This window comes from Corvus cornix, chromosome 4 (genome assembly GCF_000738735.6).
Source record: "Corvus cornix cornix isolate S_Up_H32 chromosome 4, ASM73873v5, whole genome shotgun sequence".
Classification (NCBI taxonomy): Eukaryota; Metazoa; Chordata; class Aves; order Passeriformes; family Corvidae; genus Corvus; species Corvus cornix.
Window position 1 is genome coordinate 6,512,273 of NC_046334.1, and position 21,570 is coordinate 6,533,842.

A 21,570-nucleotide genomic window follows, 5' to 3' on the forward strand; every position below is an offset into this window, starting at 1 on the left:
TTGAATTATACACTCTTTTACCCAGGGGTTTATACGGCCCTTGAAAATACTTCAGTAAGAATTGTGCTGTGGAAAACCCTTGACCTGAGGATGTAGATTTTTCCATGTATAATTATTTTTTACAATCTGGTTCTGTTTAGCTATTTGCATAACAAGGACTGACACGCTTTACATCTTTCTCTTTGATTGCCTCTCCACTTGAGGTCAAACTGAGTGAAGAACAATGTGGGGTTCTTAACTGTGCACGTGGTATGTGGCACATGGGTGTATGTGTGTGCACGCTGTTGTCCCAGTTTTATGGGGTAGTGTCTGGATTTCTGCTCTTTGCATTTTTTACACTCTTACCAGTGCAACTCCTGGGACTCCAGTGTGGGAGAAAAAAAGGAAAGGTCTTGACATTGCTGTCCAGTGGGGTCTTTGGGTTTTTGCTGCTTAGTTTATCTCTTGGAGAGGTAAGAATGGAGTAGCATGGTAATGCACGCTGCTAAAAATAGTGAATTTGCTGTACTGTGTCATGTTGCTGAGTCTAACCCGTTGCACTGCACCTGCCATCAAATACTGAGAAGTGGACAGCAAAGTCTGTGTGCCTACCTGCATACAGTTATTTGTATAGACTTAGGTGTTTGTTGCTCAGCTCCACAAGGATATGTAAATTCAAATGCTGTTTTGTGGCCTGACATTGATTGTATTGGATTATTGTCTAGTCATTTCATTTGTATAGCATTTGCAAGTACTTTGAAAAAGGCTTCCCACGTTCTCCAAAATGCAGAAGCCAGTTTCAGGTGGTGTAATCTTGCCTTTAAAAACACTTTGAGCAAATGCACCATCAAAGTTCAGAATTGCATTTATATGTTTAGAGTTTGTACCTAATCAATGAGCAAAACCCAGAGCTTAACTTCCAGAGCAAGCATGATGGAAAAGCAACTGGTGATGTGTTTCTGTAAAGCAGAGCAGCACCTTCAGCCTCTGGAGCAGCGCAGGAGAGTGTGTTGCAGGCTGTGCTGGCCTCACCAGTGCTGCCCTGGTGTGGCCAGCTCATCTGAGGACGATGGGGGCTAAAAAGACGTGGTCTCTGTCCCATCTATGCCGTTAATCACGGTGGTGTGATTGCATGAAGTGCTCTTGGATGCTTTGCTGCCTGTGATATTGGAGTAACACTGCCTGCAGAGCTGTGGCTGTTTCTCAAAAGCTGTGTTTGGTTGAAGGCTGGCATTAGACTGAGTCCACTTGGGTTTCTCCCTGGTAAATGTTATGCTGGAGTGTTCAGGAGAAAACACGATCAGCATGCTGTGTATTGGTCTGACTGATTCCTGAAAGGATGGTTTTAACACAAAGAAACAATCTTCTTTCAAGGAAACGAAACTGAAAGTTTGCATACAAAAGTTGCTGAGTTATTAAGAATTCACAGGTGTCACTGAAAACTGATAGAGAGTGTGGCTTGGTGGTGCAGCCTTCGTCAGCTTAGGGTTGTTGGACTCTGTGGCAGCTTCTGAAGTGCTGGGCTTTCTCTTCAGGTGAACAGTGTGTTGTGCAAATGCCCTTTTGGGGCTGGTGAAATAATTTGAGAAAAACAGCCATAAAAATGTTTGATAGAAGATCCAGGGTTCACAGGCACTGTTTGGCTGACTGCTTCCTTGCTTCAGAGCACTGTTGGTCCTGCGAAGGGAGTTGGGAGGTCACTCTGTGCCATGTGTGGGTTGCTGTGAATGTTTTGTGGAAACTTCTGGGCTGGACAGCAATTACGTGATTGCACACACTTGGGAATTGAGCTCAGTCATCTGGGTGTCTCTTCCTGCCCTGCAAGAGTTGCAGGCTGGGGTGCATAGCTTTTACTCTGGTATTAAAGCCAGCATCAAATGTTTTACCCTTTTTATGCTTACATGTGAATTCTCTTTGCTTAGAGGCATGGTGATCATAGTGTATGTCTGCTGGAACAGGGAGAAAACTTGCAGCATCAATCTGCATCTAACCATCACTATCCATAATCCATGCTTATTTCTAATGTGCACTTTTTAATGAGTTTCTTGTGTGACTTTGAGTCACCCACTGCCTGACAGAAACTGGTAGCCTTTGAGGCAGAGGCACCACAATACGCTGAAAACCATTTCAATCTGCCTGGTTATAAGTCTTATTAGCTGTTCCAGTGTTACCTCTGGAACATGTGTTCTGAGCTGTGGATATGAACATCTGGTGGGAGCAGTTTAAAATGATTTTAGAAGTTGAAAAAAGCTGTTCTCCTAATGACACAAGTTCCAGGGGGTTATTCTTACTGGATTTGAGTCTTACTCTGAGAAGCCAAATGCTGCTTTTTGATCTGTGATTTAGCTCCCTGTAAACTCAGGTTAGGTTCAAAGATGGCAAAATGAGAACTCTGAGTTTTAACTCTTCCCCCCCCTCCCCATGCATCTATAAAACAATTTCACATGAGCTTCATCAAATGGGATATTTCTTTTAATGTTACTATTGAGAACACAGGCTTTTCAGTGTGGCCAACTTCAGACACCTGACTAGAGTGGACAAGAAAATTAGCTGCCTTATTTCATACTCTGTACTCAGGAAAAGTGGCTTCTGTTCTGGCTTATTTCCTGAAAAACTCTGGAGAGTGCTTGAACTGGGAGGTGTGAATACCATTCTTTCCTTTAAACAGCAACCAAAAAGGCGGTGTTCAGTTTGTTTTTTAAAGACACATGATAGGAGGAAGAAGGTTTCTTCTCTTTCCTTATTTTTTTGAATTTGCGGAAAGTGTGCTAGGAGAAGATCCATTCAAAATGCACTTGTCCAGAAAGCTGTGAAGGAGCAGAATTCCAGATTTTCTTGTTTGTTGCAAGTTCACAGGTGTGTCTCAGTGTACATACGCTCTGTTACTTTGCTTTACAGTGTATCATGCCTTTCAGACCATGTGGGAAACAAACCAGGAAGTGAGGATTTTCACCAGGAATATACGAATTACACTTGTGAGATAGGACAATTTTCCTTTATTTTCTTCCAGTTTTTCTTTACTTTGTTTATGGGAGGTTCTTGCTGAGTGAATATCTTCTTTTACATTGCTGTTATTAATATGTGAACTAATAGAAAAAGTACCTTACAGAATAGATATTCATCGCCCTAGTTTTGGCCTTGTAAGAACTAACTGATTTTTCAGTTCTGTCTTAGCCTGTTTTGGATCTGAATGTTGGCTCTCTGTCTTCATAAGTGACTGTATAGGAACTTGGCTCTGGATCTCCTGCATTTACACCAGATCTGTATTCAGTGGGTTTTGATGGTCCTGGCTGGTCTGTGTATTTATCCACTGACAGCATTTCCGTCTCCCATACACACAAAGTTCTGGCCTGCCTCAGAGCAATTTTTGGAGAGAATTCTTCTAGCCCTGTAAGAGGCTGCCATTTATGATTCTTTATTCTCTGGCATCAGACATTGTATGTGTACTTTTACTCTGTGAAACGATGCCAAAAGGTCTTGGTAAGGTGAACCATTCAGCTTCTCTTTAGTGAATAAAGTTTGCAGTTCAAAACTGTTACATGTTTCAATGACAGATGTATTAAATACCACTCTGAAAAGTCAGTCTGTGGGAGAGAGGCTTCCCCCCAACTCTGTTTGCCCATATAATACGAAAAAGGAGGCAATCCTGCAATGCTCAGGCTCTTAGAACTGTATTCACCGGAAGTGTAAAATAGAGTCTCAGGTTCAGTTGCTTGTGACTTGCTAGTAGGGACAAAATGAATTCCCTCAAAAATGCTAATTTCTTTTGACATGAAGCACTTCTGGAAGAGCAGATATTTTTGTGCTCTTTTGGAAGTAGTGTCAGGCTTTGGTTAGGCATTTTGGGAATCAGTCTTACAAAAGTTGAAGGCATTATTGAATTTCCTACAATGAGCCGTGTTCTCAGTGAACAAAGTTGAAGCAGTTAATTCTTACACTGAAGGGCCAATGGAAGGAGTTTTGTTGAGAGGTTTTGAGGAAGTCTGAACTCTCATGGAAATAAGGGTAGATTTTCTGCACTTAACTAGAAGCAAGAAAATATTTTTGGCATCTGATCTCCAAATCTGTGTGCAGAGGTGTGAGGGATTTGCTGCTAGCAGAGTGCCCAGACCTTGTTGATACCACGATTGATACGTGGTAAGCGAAGACTCAGGGGTTTTGATGTGCATCTAGAGTCCTTGTCAGTTTAACTTATGGTGGATATGCCTTTCTGGACTTGTCTTGTCATGTTTTTTTCTGCTCTTCAACTTGCACTTTTTAATAGCTTTTTACATGCAAATACTGACTAGCTATTTACAGCTTCCTTGTTTTTTCTGAATTTTGTTTCGTTCCACAAGGAATACACATGAAAATAGCAGTGCCCTGAGAATAGCAGTTAAAAAGATTTGGAATTTTTGGCCTTTTTATCACAGGCTCATGTGCCCATGAACTTGGTTTTGGTAGACATCTGGCGGTTTGGAGTAACCTCTGAATAATCATCTGAATAATCTTACTCTCAAAGAACAGTTAGTGTTAGGCATGGCACTAGAAATGTGGCTGCAGGAGGAAGTAACTCTCTCATCTTAGAGGGTGGTGCTTTCCAGGGTATAGATGATGCATGTTTAGTTAATCTGGGGAAACTGGGCTTGCTACTGCTGATGCTTCATTTTTTATGTGTAAGTGGATGACTTTAATCTCTGATTTCATAAATCTGGCACTTTAAACAGGAATAAAATTGCTCCAAAAATATATTAGCCAAAGTAAATATTTACACAAGCAGTAAAAATATTGTTGTATTGCAAATCTAGTGCCAGAATAGGGAGGGGAAGTTAAGCACATTGGCTGCAGATATTTAGTGATTTTAACACCTCTCAGGACAAAACACAGTTTTGTGGTGGGGTGAAAGCATTGGTGGGATTGTCATTGCCACTCTCCAGTGTTGTCCACCTGTTCATATGATAACAGCCTAATTAAGCAGCCTTGAGAGGTTCACTGTTCATATTTCAGCTGCTGCTGAAGTTGTTTGTTTTCCTTTGTGTGCTGTAAATGCTCGCATGCCATCAGAAGCACAAGTTGATGACTGTGTGTTATTACCTGGGGTTAAGTGCTGTCTCATTGCTTCCCAGGCTGCCTGCTGTTTCCCGGGGAGATCATGAAACGACATCGGCTTCCTAGCAGCAGTGAGGACTCTGACGACAATGGCAGTAAGTGCTCCTTTGTTGTAGAGTGCAGGAGGTTATGAGTTGGAAAACGTGTTCTAATGCAGTGTTTCATGTGCCAGAGGCATTTTGCATGTTGGTTGAACTGGTAGAAATGTGTGTTGTAAGGATCTAGTTTTGAACTCAAGTCATTCTGAGCACAGGTAGACAGTAGATCCAGGATGCCCCCATTGAACTGGCACGTGGTTTTAGTTAATATAAAACAAGAGGAAAAAGTCAGTGGTCATCTTTGAAATCTTATCAAACAACATAATTTATCATTCTAAGGACAGAATGAGCATGGAGACGTCTGCTGACATTGCCCATAGAAGTTTGCATAAGGATTTTAAATTTGCCTCAGTGTTCCTGCACCCTCTTACGCAGTGGAAAAGTCTAGCGCTTGAAGCTTAAGCAGAAAAGATTAAGGGAGCATAAAAGTTGTTCCTCACTGCATTTGAAGATTTTCTTTGAGGAATTACAAGAATTTGAATTCAGAAAATCACTAATTTGGATACAGAATGTATTTATGGTTTTTAACTGCTTCTATACTGATGGAACTAGCACACACTGTGGTATCTCTCTGTCTTGTGTTTGGATTCCAGTGGCTGATAATCTTTCATTTAAGCAGAAAAAAGAAGAGGGGCGGGGGAGAGAGACAAAATGTCAGTTTGGGGAATGTGCCAAGGTGTCTTATTTGCCCAAAGAAGCAAGTAGATTGTACTTGACAATACTGCAGCTTAGCCAGTTGTCAGAGAGGTTTTTGTGGTTTTAATTTGATCTATCTGGGTGCACGCCTTCACACCTGAGGTCTTTTGTAAAACTTCAGTCTAAAAATGATCGGGGTGGTTTCCCAGGTGCTTTTGGAAGCTTCACTCTGAGAACTTATCCCTGTGATACACTGTGGCTCCACGTAGGTGACTGCTTCACCTGCATGCATTTCTTAGGTGTGTCTGTGCTGCCTGGGAATCCACTCTGGTATGGCCAAATCTGCCTCTTAAAACAACCCTAGGCAAACTGTTGCTGAAATGAAGTAGTAAAGGTGAAAGGATTAGGGAAGGTAAGAACAAGCAGGCTAATTAGCAGTTAATCCAAATAAGGATTGAGCAAAATCTGCTAGAGGTGAGGAATTTGGCTTGGTTTTGGGGACCTAACTGCAGCTGGGGGATTTCAGAAGAAAAAACCCCAAACAAATCAGACATGTTTTTCTTGGTTTGAAGTTTACTTGAGGTTATTAAAATTGCAGTGTACTTCCTCAAAGGTGATGTGTACTTCCCAGAAAAAAAGGTGTGTTTTTACTTGTAAGATAGACAAGTGGCAGCAAACAGGATGTCTTCCATTAGAATTTAGCGTAATCCTTTTCTCGTTCCCTAGCAGCTTTATAAAATAGTGTTTCATATAAATAATAGTCTTTATTTTCACTCTCTTTGCTGTCTTTTTTTTTAAGCCCTTGATCTCTTCATGTGCCTTGTGTAGCAGCTTTTACCAAATAAAATATGAAGCAGTTAATCTTGGAATTGAAGTTGTGAAACAGACACAATTGACTGACCTGTTGCTGATTACAGCACATGTTTGTAATGTCATTTGATGTATGACTATTTGGAATGGAGTTATCGACTTAGTGGATTATATTTTCCACAGAATCTGTTCCACAGATCAAGATATAAGAAGATGAGTTTGGAAAATAAAAGGAAACCTCTTGCCCCTTTATGATCTGTCTATTTTAAAGCCTGGTTATTGCAAATGACTTTACTGAATAAATTGCATGGCAAAGGTAGTGAACTTTTAAAAGTACTTTCAAGTATTATTTGAAATATATACCACTTCCTTTGCATTACACTTGTTTTTTTCTTGATTATGGGTTTTTTTTGTTATTGTTTTTTTTTTTTCCTCTTGTGAAGTTACTGGGCAAATTCAGATACAGGTTCCTGTGTATCCATTCTATTTCTACATACATGTTCAGAAAGATTAAGGGTTATCAATCAGAAGCCCAGATAACATTTAGTGTGGGGTCAGCACTTCCAAGGCTTTTTGTCATTCAGACTTCACTGAAAAGAATGACTGACTTAGCTTAGGTCCTTTCCAGTTTCCCTGTTACAGGAGATACCAGTGGCTCCTTGCAACTATGTTTGAATGTCAAGGGTGTCCCCTTACAGGTTTCACCTTCACAGGATCTCTCTTGCCTTTAGTAGAATTACTGATTAGTCCTCACGATGTTTGTTTCTGTATTCTTACTTTACCAGTAGTATTCTGTATTCTTACTTTACCAGACTGATCAGTAGTCTTGAAGGGTAAGCAAGTTTTTTTTCCCCCTCCCCCCCCCCCCCCCGAAAAAAGATAAAAATTTCTATTAAGTGTTTGTGGTCTGTATTGAAGGCTTCAAGTCTTTCACTAGCTATTTTTCCTTCTCAGAGTTTCCAGAGGCTGACAACAATTACATTTGACTATTCTGGGCGTTTCAAGCAGACATCTTCTAATTGAAAAGTTGAAATTTAAATCAACGCCTAGTTGGAATCCTGTTGGCAAACACCTGCTTCCCTTTCAGTCAGTGGTGTCTCTTGACCCTCCAGTGGACTTGTTGCATCATTATGAGCTCTATGGCCTCTGAGCTTAGGGCTCAGCACTGCTCTCCCTCATCCCACAAAGTGAGGATTCAGCCTCCAGCTGCAGCAGTTCTGCAGCTGAGTTTTCATACTGTGCTTTACTAGGCTGCGATCAGGCATCTCAGGTTCATCATGAGGGTAGCTGAGTAAATGTGTTTGGATTAACCTGAATGATGGTGCTTTTTGGGGTAGGCTCTAGCACGTAGCCTAGTGCAACCTGGAAAATATTTTGGCATTAAAAAAATCTGCATTTTATTCTGTTGAGCTCAGGAACCTGAATATTTGGAATGTAGTAATAATGATGTCACTAATAATGGAATTTATTTTAAAAAAAATTGTTGTTTTCCATTGGATCACTGAACTGAATCAGTTTCCTTGGTAGTCACAAGCAAACAAAGCTCGTACCCAAGTGCTAAAAATACATTGTGCTGGAGATATAGCAGTTCTTCAGGAGAAAAAGGTGCTCTCATTTTGTTAGATGAAAGAAGGGAGAATGGCTTTCATTTAGGAGTGAAATACCGAAGAGAAGTAAGCTTAACAGCATGGCTGCAGTCCTAGAGTATATACGTGTATTTACTGACTCATGTAAGGTACTTTAGTGTAGGTGGTTATGTGTTATTTGCAGTATTTTAAAGCCTCTCAGCTTAAAGTCAGCACCCTTGCTTTCCTCATCACTTCTTTGCCCTCAAGACTTGATTCTTTCCCTAAAGCTAAGCTTCCAAGAGTATTTATTTCATGTACTTCAACCTAACTACTGGAAATTGTTAAGCTGTGTCCCCTTAGAATCAAAATTCTAAATCCTCATTTCAGCACAAAGCCAAAATAGCATATTTGAAGCACTAGGCAAGAGGTGTCAGTGCCAGTTGTGCCTGGCAGTTCTGCAGTTAGTCCCTGGGTATCCGAGCGTGTTCTCAGGGATTTCGTTTTCTGAAATTAGAGGTCACTTTTGAACATCTTATCCATGAAATATAATTGAATGAAAAATGGCTGCAGGCATCGCTCTGGATTTTGAACTTTTGTCTAAATACAGAGGAATGGTATTGAGAGAGGCTTGGGGAAGTGCTTAAGAGTGTTTGCTCCTGACAGCTTTTCTTCTTTGGTCACCTGGCAGAGCTTGTTTGTTTCTGTGGCCTTCCAGATAGCGTAGTACAGCAGCTGTAATGGACATTCATATTAGCCAGGCCCATGGTAAAAGCCTTGTGATGTACGTGCTGCATGCTACAAAGCCTGTAGGAAGGAAATCACTAATGTTTACCTGAAATCAATTACGCTCCTGTTTTCTGGTGGCTGGCTAGAGTCTTGATAGTTTTTAAGCAAATTTTGTTACATTCCATTTCAGCTTGCCCCTCTGTTGCTAAACCTTCTCTTTATGGTTCTGGGTCTCACGCTAATTAAGTGCTTGATACTGAAGCAGTTTTAGCTTTCCTGCTCAGTGTTTGACACATGTCTTTTTAGCCTCGTTGGTCTGTAAATCTGCAAAGGTGGCTTGTGCCGAATATTCCATATGCTGTTTCCTGGTGAGATCAAGTTGTGCAGTGGAGGAGTTCCCATTTATTGCTTCAAGGCATTCCTTTTAGCATAAATTGGTTGGACATGTGGACAGCTTGTTTTTGAGAAAGGTCTGAAGCTCATGGACATTTGTATAAGGGAAATTGTGTGAAATCCAGGCACTTCTGGGTGTCAGAGTTTTCGTGCTGTTTTCCGTGAGCGAGGAATTCAAAGCATGATTTTATTCAGACTTTACTTGCTCCCATGAGGCTTTTTCATTTATTCTTGGAGGGCTTATCAATTTATCATACTCCTACATGCAGAGTGTCCGAGACAAGAGCTGAAGACACTTGCAGATGAAAAATACTTTCAAGATTTACAGAGTTTCACGTGAGTTCTGAGAAATGAAAGATTTAATACCTATGGATTATGGAATAGAGTTCTGTAATTTAAGCAGACCCTTATTCTATCATTGCTAAACAAATGTTATTTTAAAGTTAAACGAATTTTGCCAATATCCATTGCACTGACTGAATGACGGGGATCTTGGATTTAGAAAGGGCTTTGAATCCCAGTGGATTCCTGCAGTGTTTGAGATGGATCCCAGAGTGCCTTCACAAAGGTTACCGAGTACATAACCTTGGGGGTGTGTGTCATTTACTGTAGAATTGTAGCTGCTGCTGGCCTGAAATGAGGTGATTGCATGTGCAGAGCTTTGTGAAAAGGAAGTGAGGAACATTTCTTTGTTTTCCATTTGAACTGGCTGGGAGGTGAGGGATGGTGATTAAACAACAGAACTTATAATGTAGTTACAGTGCTCAGAATTTGGGCAAAGCAGCAAGTGTAGTGGTCACTACTGTGACTTTGAAAAAGGGTTGGAGAGTGATGACAGATGGTAAGAACGAGCGTCTTACCTGGAGGTTAATCTCAGAGTGGGGCAGAGTGGCTTGTGGTGAAGTTGCTGGAGCAATCTGGAATAGTGATTTGAAAGGCCTATCTTGGCTGATAGGGTATCACGTCTGAGGAAGGGACTTCCCATAATCATCACCGTCATTTGACAGGAGTAAAAGTGCCGGGAAAACCGCAGCTCTGGACTGAGGAGAGCAGAGATCAGACTGCTCAGAGGACTAGTAAGTAAAGTCCCTTGGGAAAAATTTTTTGCAGGTGCTGGGGTCCATCAGCGCTTTAAACACCAGCTCCTAAGGGCATAAGAGCAGGCAATTCCTAAATGTTGCAAGTCAAGCAGGCGAGGCAGAAGGCTGGCTGGGCTGAATAGGGATGTGCTCTTGGATGTGAGGAGAAAAAGGAAGGTGTATGAACAAGCAAGGTCAGGTGATAAGGGAAGAACACAGAGATGCTGCTTGCCACTGTAGGGAGAAATTCATGTGGCCAAAGCTCAGCTGGGAGTTGAAGGTGGCCAGAAATGTGGGGGACAATAAAAAGAGTTTTATCAAATACGTTAATGGCAAAAGGTAGCATTGAAATAGCCTGTTACAGGATGAGAGTGGTCACCTCACAAACAGGGACATGGACAAGGCAGAGGTGTTTAATGCATTCTTTGCCTCTGCTTTCAACGTGGACGATGGACCAAGAGGGTCTCAGTGCCCTGAGCTGGAGGATCGTGATGGTGAGATTGATCAGCTCTCAGCTGACCCTGAACTTGATCATGATGGTGAGATTGATCAACTCTCAGCTGACCCTGAACTTGTGCAGGATCTGCTGCTGCAGATCCCTACAGATCTATAGGGCTTGATGGGATTCATCAGAGATTCCTCAAGGAGCTGCTGATGACATCACAAAACCTCTCTTGATGATTTTTGAGCAGTTTCAGGAATCCTGAGACATCCCATCTGACTGGAAGCTGGAAAACATTGACAATTTTCAAGAAGGGCAAGAAAGAGTACCCCAGAAACTACAGATTTGTCAGTGTCACTTTTACCAATGCCTGGTAAAATCATGGAAAAGATTATTGAAAAACAGCTGTAGGATAATGCAACCAGCACTGGTCACAGCCAGCACAGCTTCGTGAGGGGAAAGTCCTGCTTGTCTAGTCCTTCTACAACAGGGTGACCACCTAGCTGATCTAAGAAAAGCAGTAGATGTAATCTTTTTGGACTTCAGCAAAGCTTTGGCTACTGTCTCCTAAGATCCTTCTGGACAAGGTATCCAGTACACAGCTGGACAATCATGTTTTGTGATGGGTGAGCAACTGGCTCATGGGTTGGGCACAAAGGGTTATAGGGAATGGGATGACATCAGGCTGGTGTCCAGTCACTAGTGGGATTCTGCAGGGCTCCGTCCTTGCCCTGTGCTCTTCAACCCCTTCATAAATGACTTGGACACAGAACTGGAAGGGATACTAAGTAAGTTTGCTGAGGACACTTAACTGGGCAGTGCTGTCGACTCCCTTGAGGGCAAAGAGGCCCTGCAGAGACCCCAGCAAATTCGAGGGCTGGGCAATCACCAACCATATGAAGCTCAACAAGGACAAGATTCTGCACCTGGGATGGGACAACCCTGGGTGTACGGACAGACTGAGGAATGAGAGGCTGTGAAAAGGGACCTGGTTGATTGTAGGTTGAACATGAGTCAGCGGTGCCCTGGCAGCCAGGAGGAACAACCCTGTCCTGGGGGGCATCAGGCACAGCATCGCCAGCTGGGCAAGGGAAGGGATTGTCCTGCTCTGCTCTGCACTGGGGCAGCCTCACCTCCAGTGCTGGGAGCAGTTTTGGGTGCCACAGTATAAAAAAGACATTGAGCCATTGGAGAGGGTCCAAAGGAGGGCCTCGAGGATGGTGAAGGGGCTTGAGGGAAAGGTGTGTGAGGAGTGGCTGAGGTCACTTGGTCTGTCCAGCCTGGAGAAGAGGAGACTGAGGGAGAGTGTCACAGTGAGGAGTGTCACTGCAGACTTCAACATCCTCACAAGGGGAAGTGGAGGGGCAGGCACTGATCTCTTCACTCTCATGACCAGGGACAGGACTCAAGGAAATGGCATGAAGCTGAACCAGGGAGGTTCCTGATATTCAGGTTGAATATCAGGAAAAGGTTTTTACATAGAGGGTGGTTGGGAACTGGAACAGACTCCCCAGGGAAGTGGTCACAGCACCAAGCCTGACAGAGCTCACAAAGCTTTGGGACAATGTTCTTGGGCACATAGTGTGACTCTTGGGGCTGGTCCTATGCAGGGCTTGGAGTTGGACTCCCGTGATCCTGATGAGTCCCTTCCAACTCAGCATATTCTGTGATACCATGATTCGTTTTTGGAGAGGTACAATTTTCTTTACAAGACTGCTAGATTGAGTACACCTAAGTCCACTGGACTTTCAAGGCTGGACATCATGTTATCAGCCTATGAATGCTAGCATGGGAGGTGCTCAAATTGGCTTTGATAACCTATAGTAAACTTGAGTTAAAACTGTTTACTGTTATGGTAAAGCATGGCTACCATGGGAATTGGGCTGGGGAGCTTGAGTGGCACTTGGGTCTTGTGCTGAAAGATAAGATGAGATCTAGGAATTCCTGACTGTTAGAAGAGTGACAGGTACCTGTGAGTGGTTATGTGTGTATTCTTTGAGATGATAAAACTCAATATGAGCTGCTGAGGAAAGGGATGACAGCAGGGAACTTGTGTAAAAGTGCTGTGGTGGGGAGCTGCAAGGATGGTTCATTACGTGTGTCAGAGACTGAGCAGTTATGCTGTGGTGTTGTAAAGCACTGCAGAGATCGTATGGATCGACGCATTGTTCAGCAGCTGCAATTGGGGAGTCATCAACTGACACTAAATTTCAAGTAGCATTGCTGTTGACAAGAGATATAAGGCTATTACTTCTTCTCTTTTGATCTTGAGTGAGATTATTATATGATAATATGCTATAAAGATAAGGAAGATAGAGGGGCAAACCCTCCAGCAACAGAAAGGCAGGAAGTTTGGCTACGTGCGATGGTGTCTTAGGCTGTGTTTGCTTGCATGCTGCTTTCTCTGTGGTAAGGCCTGAAGACTTCTGCCCAGCCAACTCTTCGGTACCTGATATAATGCAAACTGCTTACAGAATAGTTTGCTTCTCTTTGCTTTGTGCTGGAATTTGAATCCAGGCACGGAGATACTTCTAAGTGACATGGTGCCCCTGCTGTAAGGAGTAGTGGGCCAGGCACTAAATGGGGAGACTGAGCACCTCTGTTTTCTCCTCAGGCTGCAGATCTTTCTGACAGCGTTGGCAGCGGCACCTAGTTGGTCTCAGAGTGAGCTGCAGAGCAGCATAGGCATCTGGAAATGCCAGTGTTAAGCAGAAGTGACAGCCAGACATAGATCCGTGTCAGGGCTGCTCTGCTCTGTTGTGCTGCGTGGTGTAGCGAGGTAGCAGGAGTGTATTTATGGTGGGAGAAGTGCTTGCAGTCATCTGAGGCTTCCAAGTGTTCAGAGGCTGTAGCAGCAGGTGGTTCTCCAGGGACACAGCTGGGTGCCTTACAGGTGGCTTTACAACAGCCTTGTGCATGATACCTAATAGCTGAGACTTCTCTGCTCATGCTGAGCAGTGTATTAGTTGTGGGGTAGAATTCCCCCAGGACTTGAATTGTTTTATTGGTTCCAAGCAATTTTCTGTTTTGATTGGATTTTTTTTTTTTTTGGAATGAAAACGTGTTCTTGACAGATCATTTAATAAAATGATGCAGTTAAAATTGATTAAGTTTTTCCTTTTGGGAAGCTTGTGTTCTTCACAAATAGGGAAAAAGAATGCACACTCCTTGATTGCTTTCTTTTATTATCAGGAGGCATGTGTGTTACATACACCCTGTGGCGGTATTATAAAAACACTGTATTTACAGTGTGAAGTGTTCATAGCAGCCTTGGGGAACAGAAAAAATTCCTGTTTGAGTCTGAGAAGTCCTTTGCAGCACCCGTGGTGTGTTAGAGCTCTGCCTCCCTTGCTGAGGATTACATCTTTTTAGTGGTTTGGGATTTCTTTTTGCTTTTTGTCCTTAAGTAGATAAAGGCAAAAGGAAAACCGAGAACGTGTAGTAAGAGTGTGATCCCTCTCCCGTTGTTCTCAGTGATGAAATCTTTTTAAAACACACAAACACCTCGGTCATCTGAAAGAATCTGAACTGTAAAAGAATCTAAATGATCTTGGTCTCTGAGAGTGGTGATGCTGACTAGGCTACTGTGTTCATCCTAAACTTGTGTGATTATGTAACACTTAATAAGATACCTTTTATCTTTGATGTCTAACAATGACAGAAATGCATGTTTTGCATGTGTTTATTTGGCTTCATGCCTTGGAGTTGTGTTTTTCATGTTCACTGTTTCTCACATGGCTTATGGTAGCATGGGCTCTCTTAACCTCTCACTATTTTTCCATCTGCTGTGAAACTCATTCTTCCTATGAGGTTTATAATGGTATCTTACAGAACTTTTATATCTTCCAAATCCCAGTGATTCAGACTTGCCTTATGATTTTTTTTAAATTTTAATTTTATTTTACCAAAACTGAGTTTAACTCTTGTCTTGATCTTTAGTTGTTTTTCTAGTCTTGGTGATCCTAATCCAGTTTGAGACTAAGGCTAGTTCTCAGGAAATTTGGTGAATATGGTGATTTTGGATACTTAATAAAAGAGGATAATTGTGGCAAAAAGTGTCTGGAATCTTTCTAAAATAACTGAAATAGCTTCATGTGCTTTTTATAGTACAGAAGAGCTGTTTTGAATCCTGTGTTTTGTTTTGACCACAGCAGATTCTTCCTTTTGTAGAATCCAGGAATGGTTCTTACTTCATGCACTCACGATGTACAAATCAGATCATTAACCACTGAAGTAGGTGTAATGGCCTGTGAATTTTTGCTTTCAGTGAGGTCCCTTTTCTGGATTAGGAATGAAAATATGGGAAAGATGCTTAATAGACAAATAACATCCTTCATTTCCCTCCTGCACTTTTATTGGTGTAGGCAAAGTGGGTGGATGGCTTGTTAATGAGAGCAGCTTTGGGAAATTCAGTGTCCTGGGCTTCGCACTGGTAAAGACAGGGGTATTTTGCCATTAGCTGTGATGGAAGCAGAATTGAAACTCTTGTTTGGGATTTCAAAAGCAGTTAGATGCAATACTGTTATGGGCTGAATATTTTGCTGTCATTTGGCTGGCTCCTTCAATTTCTTACTTTCGTGTCTAAGCAGTGGTGCTGTTTGACTCTATGAATTCAAGGCTTATAGTCTGGCTTTGTTTATTCAGTGAGTAAATGTTTTCCCTATTGACGTGAAGCCCTTGCCAAAGGTCATCTGTTAGCTGCAGTGTCTAGTAAAACCTCAGTCCCATGAGGAATTCTTCCACCGTTTTCTGCTAGTATTATGGAGTTTACACTACTCAGAAAAATCCAACAGCCTCTTCAGTAACAGTGTTTCCACTGTGCATTTACCAATTTTATGTGCAAGGATGTGTCTGTTACAGAACTATCTGAGAAACTTTCTTTTTTTATTCGGTGTAGCGAGGTAGTTGGCATGGAAAAATCACTCATTATAACTGAGGATCCTGAGGAAGGCTGGCTGTGTTTGTCTCTTATGCATGGAAATTTTACACAGTGTGCTTTCATATAGCACTTAAAAAATCATTTGAAGTGAGGCTCTTGTAGTTTTGATGATGAGAGTTACCCTTTTGTGTAACATGGAATAGTTAATTAATCTAGTGACCAAACCCTTGTGTACATGGACATAGAAGTGTGTATTTAAGACACTTGTTCTGATGTGTAAGATGACACAGTGAAGAAATGGAGATGGATGATATGGCAGGGATTGGTTTACTCCTCACCTTTGTAGCTTCTTTGTGGCATGAGAGAGACCTGGAAATCCATCTGATAATACCCCCTATTGAGGGGAAAAAAAAAAAAAAAAAGGCAGCCCATACTCTTTTTAAATTCAATTTATGATAAATTGTCATCAGAGCTGAATTAAAAGACACTGGTAAAGACCCAGAAGTACATCACACTGCCACTACACTAATTTTGCCAGATGCTTGCCTTGGGAACAACTGCCTTAAAGCTGCCAGACTCACCAGCTCATCTCTCACAGAAGCTTGAATCAAACTCTCCTTGCCCATATGGCTTGTTGTTCTTAATTCTTTATCTTGTGTGCAGGATCTCTCTCCCAGGTCCAATACTGTACAAAAACACTCAGATCCACAAAGGAATTAGAAATTTCCAGGTGCTGACTTGCTGGCACAGTAGTTTGACTCGCTGAACACCTCAGTGGCAGCTAGTTGGTCAGATATTAATGTCTTGGCAATGGAAAATATCAGAACCCATGAGAACTGAATGCTAATCTGTGTGGGTATGTATGTGGTCTGTGTCTTCTAGGGAGGCTGTTGATTAAAGAAATCACATCTGTCTGAGTGTTAAAATGTTAATATTTACATTGCTACATTGCAGGGAAAAATTCTGGGGTTTTTTGTCATGCGTTTTAGCTGTATATCTCCCAGTTTTTGTGAGGCATTTTACTTATTCCCTTCTGACCTTAAGTTGAGTTTGGGGATGGGCTGATAGGATCCTCACAAGAAGTTCATACTCCTGCTTGTGTTTCTTCTTCAGTTTTCTAGGGAACATTTAAATGGAATGGTAGTTAAATGATTTTGGGAGTCTGGCTTTTCTCACAGATTAATAAATGGCAGTCAGTCACTATTTTTCTTTCTTTTTCTTCTTTTTTCCCCTTCATATAAAGAAGGAAGAGTACGTATAACTTCACCGTCTTTTATATTAAAACACTAACATTTGCTTAAAATGATCCTCTCTGTATTCTTACCTCAGGAGATAAGATTTTTAGCTATTTGCTGTGAACATTGCTTCAGTTTTGACCATTATGCATATTCTGTGTAATGTTTGTTATTCATTGCTGTGTTCCAGAGAGTTTTTATTGGGGCAGATTCCTTAAAGTATCACTAACTGAAAAGAGAAGACAAACAGATAACTAAAACGTAATGAATTCTTCTGATGACTTCTTATTCAGTCATATCTTTCCAATGAAAGCCTTGAACAGTTACTTCACTTCTAAAATGATTTTTTTTATTTTTTCATAGAGAACTTATCCCATCCTGTGCTTTTGAGCAGTGCTTTCTGATCCTCAAGAGGTTTCTGCTGGCTGCTGTGGGGCGGTGCTGCTCTTACAGACTGTAGCCTTACCCTTTTAACTCCTACCGTGTTTGTGCACAGGCAGTGAAGGAATGAGTGGTGTGGGAAGGTGTTTGTATCAGTTTGCTTCAATCTGTCTACAATTAATGCCCAGATTTTCAAATTCTGATTGCATCCTTCAGAGTTCACAACATAGGTCTTAGCTTCCCTATCAGGTGGACCTAGTACAAGTCCTTCATCTCTGCAACCCAGAAGGATTTATTGTTTTTTTTTTTTTTCCTTTACTGCTGTGTAGTTGGCAGTGGAAAATACCTGCTGTACCTGTAAATCTTCCTGTGTTGAAATTAGTTGATTTTCACAGGTATAATATATTCTGCTGTCAAAGCACGATCTTGTCAAAGGAGTGCAGATTCTTTCTCTTTTTCCTTTCCTCCTGTTACAATATTTCTGAAAGCTGACAGAGACTCTGTCAAACGGTTTCAAGGCAAAAAAGGTATAATTTGTTTGGAATGTCGTGAATAATTATGCAGACAAAAATCGTACAACCACACTGGGAGATTTGCTTGGGAGAAGAGACAACAGCTTCTTCGTTGGGCTCTGCTGTGTGTGTGTGTGTGGCAGTGTGCTTCATTCTGCAGGGGCTTACGCCAGCAGAAATCAGGTAACCGGTGTAGGTATCTAGGACATTAACTTCAAAGAGTACATCCCAGGCTATTGGCAGAGCTCCTGGTCAGTTATTATTCTGCAGTAAGTCATTTATTGATGCTCAGGGGGAAGGATGTTATGAAGTGGCTTTTTTGGAATGCTGGGTGGAAGGCAGGTAATTATTGCAACCAGTACAGGCATACCTCAGTTAGGAAATGAGGAACAAAACAGACCCAGGAGAGTGATCACAGAAGCTTAGGATTGAGTGGCTTTTATTTTCTGGTTCATTTTGAAAGAGTTTCCTGGAGGTTTGTCACAGAAGCCTGCAAATTATCATTTCTGTATCCTAGGTCTGTCTACCTGGTCCCAGCATTCCAGATCTCGGCGTTGTAGGACTTCGTGTTCCAGAGATGAAGACCGGAAACCTTCTGAGGTATTTCTGGAATTTGATTTGCATTTTGTTACATCTGTCGAAGTACCTGTACAAAATATATACATACATGTTTTCTGGTAATGGATCAATTTTTTCTGATTTACTTTTTTTTTTTTTTTTTTTTTAATGCTACATTTTGGCTGGCACATACCTCCCCTCCCTCACCCCTTCTTCCCCACCCCTCTCTCCCCCGAAGATCAGAGAGTTCAGCTGTTGGCACAGCTACTGCCACCACCAGTTTCTATCTGTGAATTTTGTTGTAGTCTGACACCCATTCAGCATAGCTGCAGAGCCTTTCTTGTGCTATTTTAGGCATCAGGGTTTATTTGCAGCTTGATTTGTGAACAGTGGAAATTTACATTAGGCGCATTTATTTCATAGTTTGTATTGGGGCTTGGTGTGTGTGATCTTTGCTAAAGTGCTTGTCAAACTAGAAATCTGCTTCCTGACAGTTCTCTCTCGTCTAGTGCTTTGAAGAAATACTATCAGGGGAGATAAAAATCTTTGAACTTTCCAGGTTGGATCAGCTGTTAGTAACACACAAAATGTGATCCATTTCTTTGGAAATGTTCTTGCTGAATCTTCCTGTCTTCAGGCAAAATACTACACTGTAGACTTGGTAGAAGCTGCAAAGAAACAATTAGCTCTGGGAGATGGAATTTCTCATTTATTGTGCTTGCCCAGTACATGTGTTCCTGACACATTAGTGAGTGGTGTTGAGGAAAAACTGCTTTATTAACCTCCCTAATGACAGTGTACTTAAGTCTCAGAGAAGAGTTCTCACAAGGAGAATCCCATTCTTTGTTCAGAGTGAACTATGCCTGGTACTGGCAGTTTCCAAACTCCTTTGATTGTTGGCTCTTAAAGACCTTTTTTTTGTGAATGTGGAGATCCCTGGTGAATTTATTCTTGTTAGCAATAGGCTTGTTTTCCTTAGTTATCTTTTGAGTTGTGCATCCCTTAGAAGTAGCCCCTTATGCCTGCTTTTGAGAGCTACCTCATGAAAGGCTATCAAGAAATTATCTGAGATAATTAGGAGCCTTGCTGTTGTTTTTTTGCGTGCTTCTGTTTTCTTCTCTCTCTTACCTTGCTTTTGTTGTCAGAATCTTAGCAGTTTTGTGCTGTTCTCTCATGTTTTCTCAGGCTGGATGAACTTCTCTTGTACTTCCCTTTAGCTCTGCTCCACAGCCTTTCCCCCTCTGTGTTGTCCCTGCTCGCCACAGCAGGAGAAGCGCGCTGGCAGGAGAGCGACACTTGGTAAATTCCCCGGGTGAAATCCTGTGCTCATTGAAGTTGGTGGCAAAATTCCCATTGACTTCAGTATGGCCAGGGTTTCACCCTTTAGCTTTGAAGTGTTCAGTGCTTCTGAGAGCCAGCACTTCTGTAAGCTCTGCTTTCCTCCAGGCACTCTGATTGCATCAGCAGCTAGAGCAGAAAGAATGGTGTCACGGGGCCACTGGTCTGGGAAGGAGTTTCTTGGCTGTCAGGTGCTGTGTTAGCTTTGCTTCTGAGGGAGTTTTGTGACAAATTTATCCAAGAGCCTGAGTTATTTTGGCTCTGAGATTGAGCAAGGTTTGTGTCCCATTTTATATTTTTAGTCTTTTAATTTGACTTTTGATTGCTTTAAGTCAAATCACTTAAAAGTGCAGAATCCCCAGGCCAGCTGTGCTTGTTTGTTTTGTGAGCCCGTTTACTTTGTGGCTTACTTTTCATTTCTTGATTAAAGCCTCACAGGACTTGTAATTGAATTGTTTAAAACATTTCATTATATTTCATTACCAGCGTTCACCTTCTTCTTCATATGGTAATATTTTTCTTTACTTTTTAATGTTGGCAGTTTTTCTGAACAAGTCAAGACAAGCGTTAAGAAAAATGTCATGATTTTATGCTATTTTAATGACAAAACCAGAGTGGAAACAGAAACATACACAGACAGAAGTGGGATAGTGTGTGTATGTTGGGAGGGAGGAAAGGCTTCAAGGTGTGCAGTGTGGCAAGGCAAATCACACTTGAAAAGATTCTCAGAAGTGTAATTAGCTATCAGATACACTAAAATCCTTCCCAAAAATCCCGGGGTTTTCAGGTGTGTGAGTAGTGGATGACAGAAGTGGCTGCCCTGGGGAGGCCTGCCTGGTTAGCTCTCTGTGTACATCTGGTTCTGCCTCAGCCACATGCAGCAGCAGGCTGGGGCTGAGGAAACAGCGTGGCCATTGGTTTGGGACTGGGAGGATGGGTCACTTTGCCCCCTTAGCAGCCTCGTCAGGGAGTCTAGGAGCACTGCTCTGAAAACCCAGAATCTTTTCCTCTGTAGCTGCAGCATGGGGCTTGCTGGATGTTGATTCTGACAACCACAGACTGAGAAGTCTGCAGGGAGCTCTACCTGTAGTTTTCTTGTCCTAGTGGTGCTTATTTTCTGTCACCTGGTTGCTTTTTAACCCTTTCCTTTGAATGAGGCATGGAGTAGTTACAAATTAGTGTTGTGGAGGTGAGGAGGGCCTTGCCTTTTGCAGGGAGTGGGGTGGGAAGGGCTGGAACTCACGTCAGCAAGTGCAGGCCTGTAGTTGGGATGCCTGTGATAGCAGCACTCTTGGCTTTCTGCAACACCAGCAGGCTGGAGCTGTCACAGCAGTGCCACAGCAGGCCTGCCACAGGAGTGAATCCCTTTTTATTTCATTCTGTGGCTTGTTGAAGACAGCATGGCTGCTTGTTCATGGCTGCTAGCCCAAAGGTTGCCAAGCATCCTGCTGGCTTTAGAGCTGGATGCCTTTGCAAAGGCAAGGTAAAATAACAGCTGTGACACAGAGGTGTCTGTAGCTGATTGAATAATATCTGTGCTGAACAGGGCACTGCCACCAGAATTCTAGTTTGGGTCTTATTTTTTTGATCTTTTGGGTTATTTTTTTAAGTACTTGCACAAAGAGTCATCTCCTTAGAATTTCCTCTTGCAGCTGGTCATGGTGGAGTCATGCCTTTATTTGTACTACAGGGAATTTCTAGAATGTCTTCGTATGAGTCAGAGCTCCAATAATTTAAAAAAAAAAAAAATCCAAAAAGTCTTGGAGCAAAAATGAATCTTCCTTGTGCTGGTGTTTTACAACTCAGAGCTCCTGCAGCTTTTATTGCAGCCAGTGTGGAGGTAAAAGT

At 42.0% G+C, this 21,570-nt stretch overlaps 1 protein-coding gene across 5 annotated transcripts in view; it reads left to right on the forward strand.

Moving 5' to 3' along the window:
• JADE1 (jade family PHD finger 1) overlaps positions 1 to 21,570 on the forward strand; it is a 42,803-nt gene that overhangs the window by 4,040 nt on the left and 17,193 nt on the right. For 4 of the 5 annotated variants that reach the window (XM_039550316.1, XM_039550314.1, XM_039550315.1 and 1 more), the window contains exons 2-3: positions 5,085 to 5,162; positions 18,344 to 18,426. In XM_039550316.1, the coding sequence (XP_039406250.1) occupies positions 5,111 to 5,162; positions 18,344 to 18,426 (135 nt within the window). In that variant the 5' untranslated portion in view covers positions 5,085 to 5,110. Of the gene's footprint in view, positions 1 to 5,078; positions 5,163 to 18,343; positions 18,427 to 21,570 lie in introns of those variants that run through there. The other variant, XM_039550317.1, reaches the window with a different exon arrangement.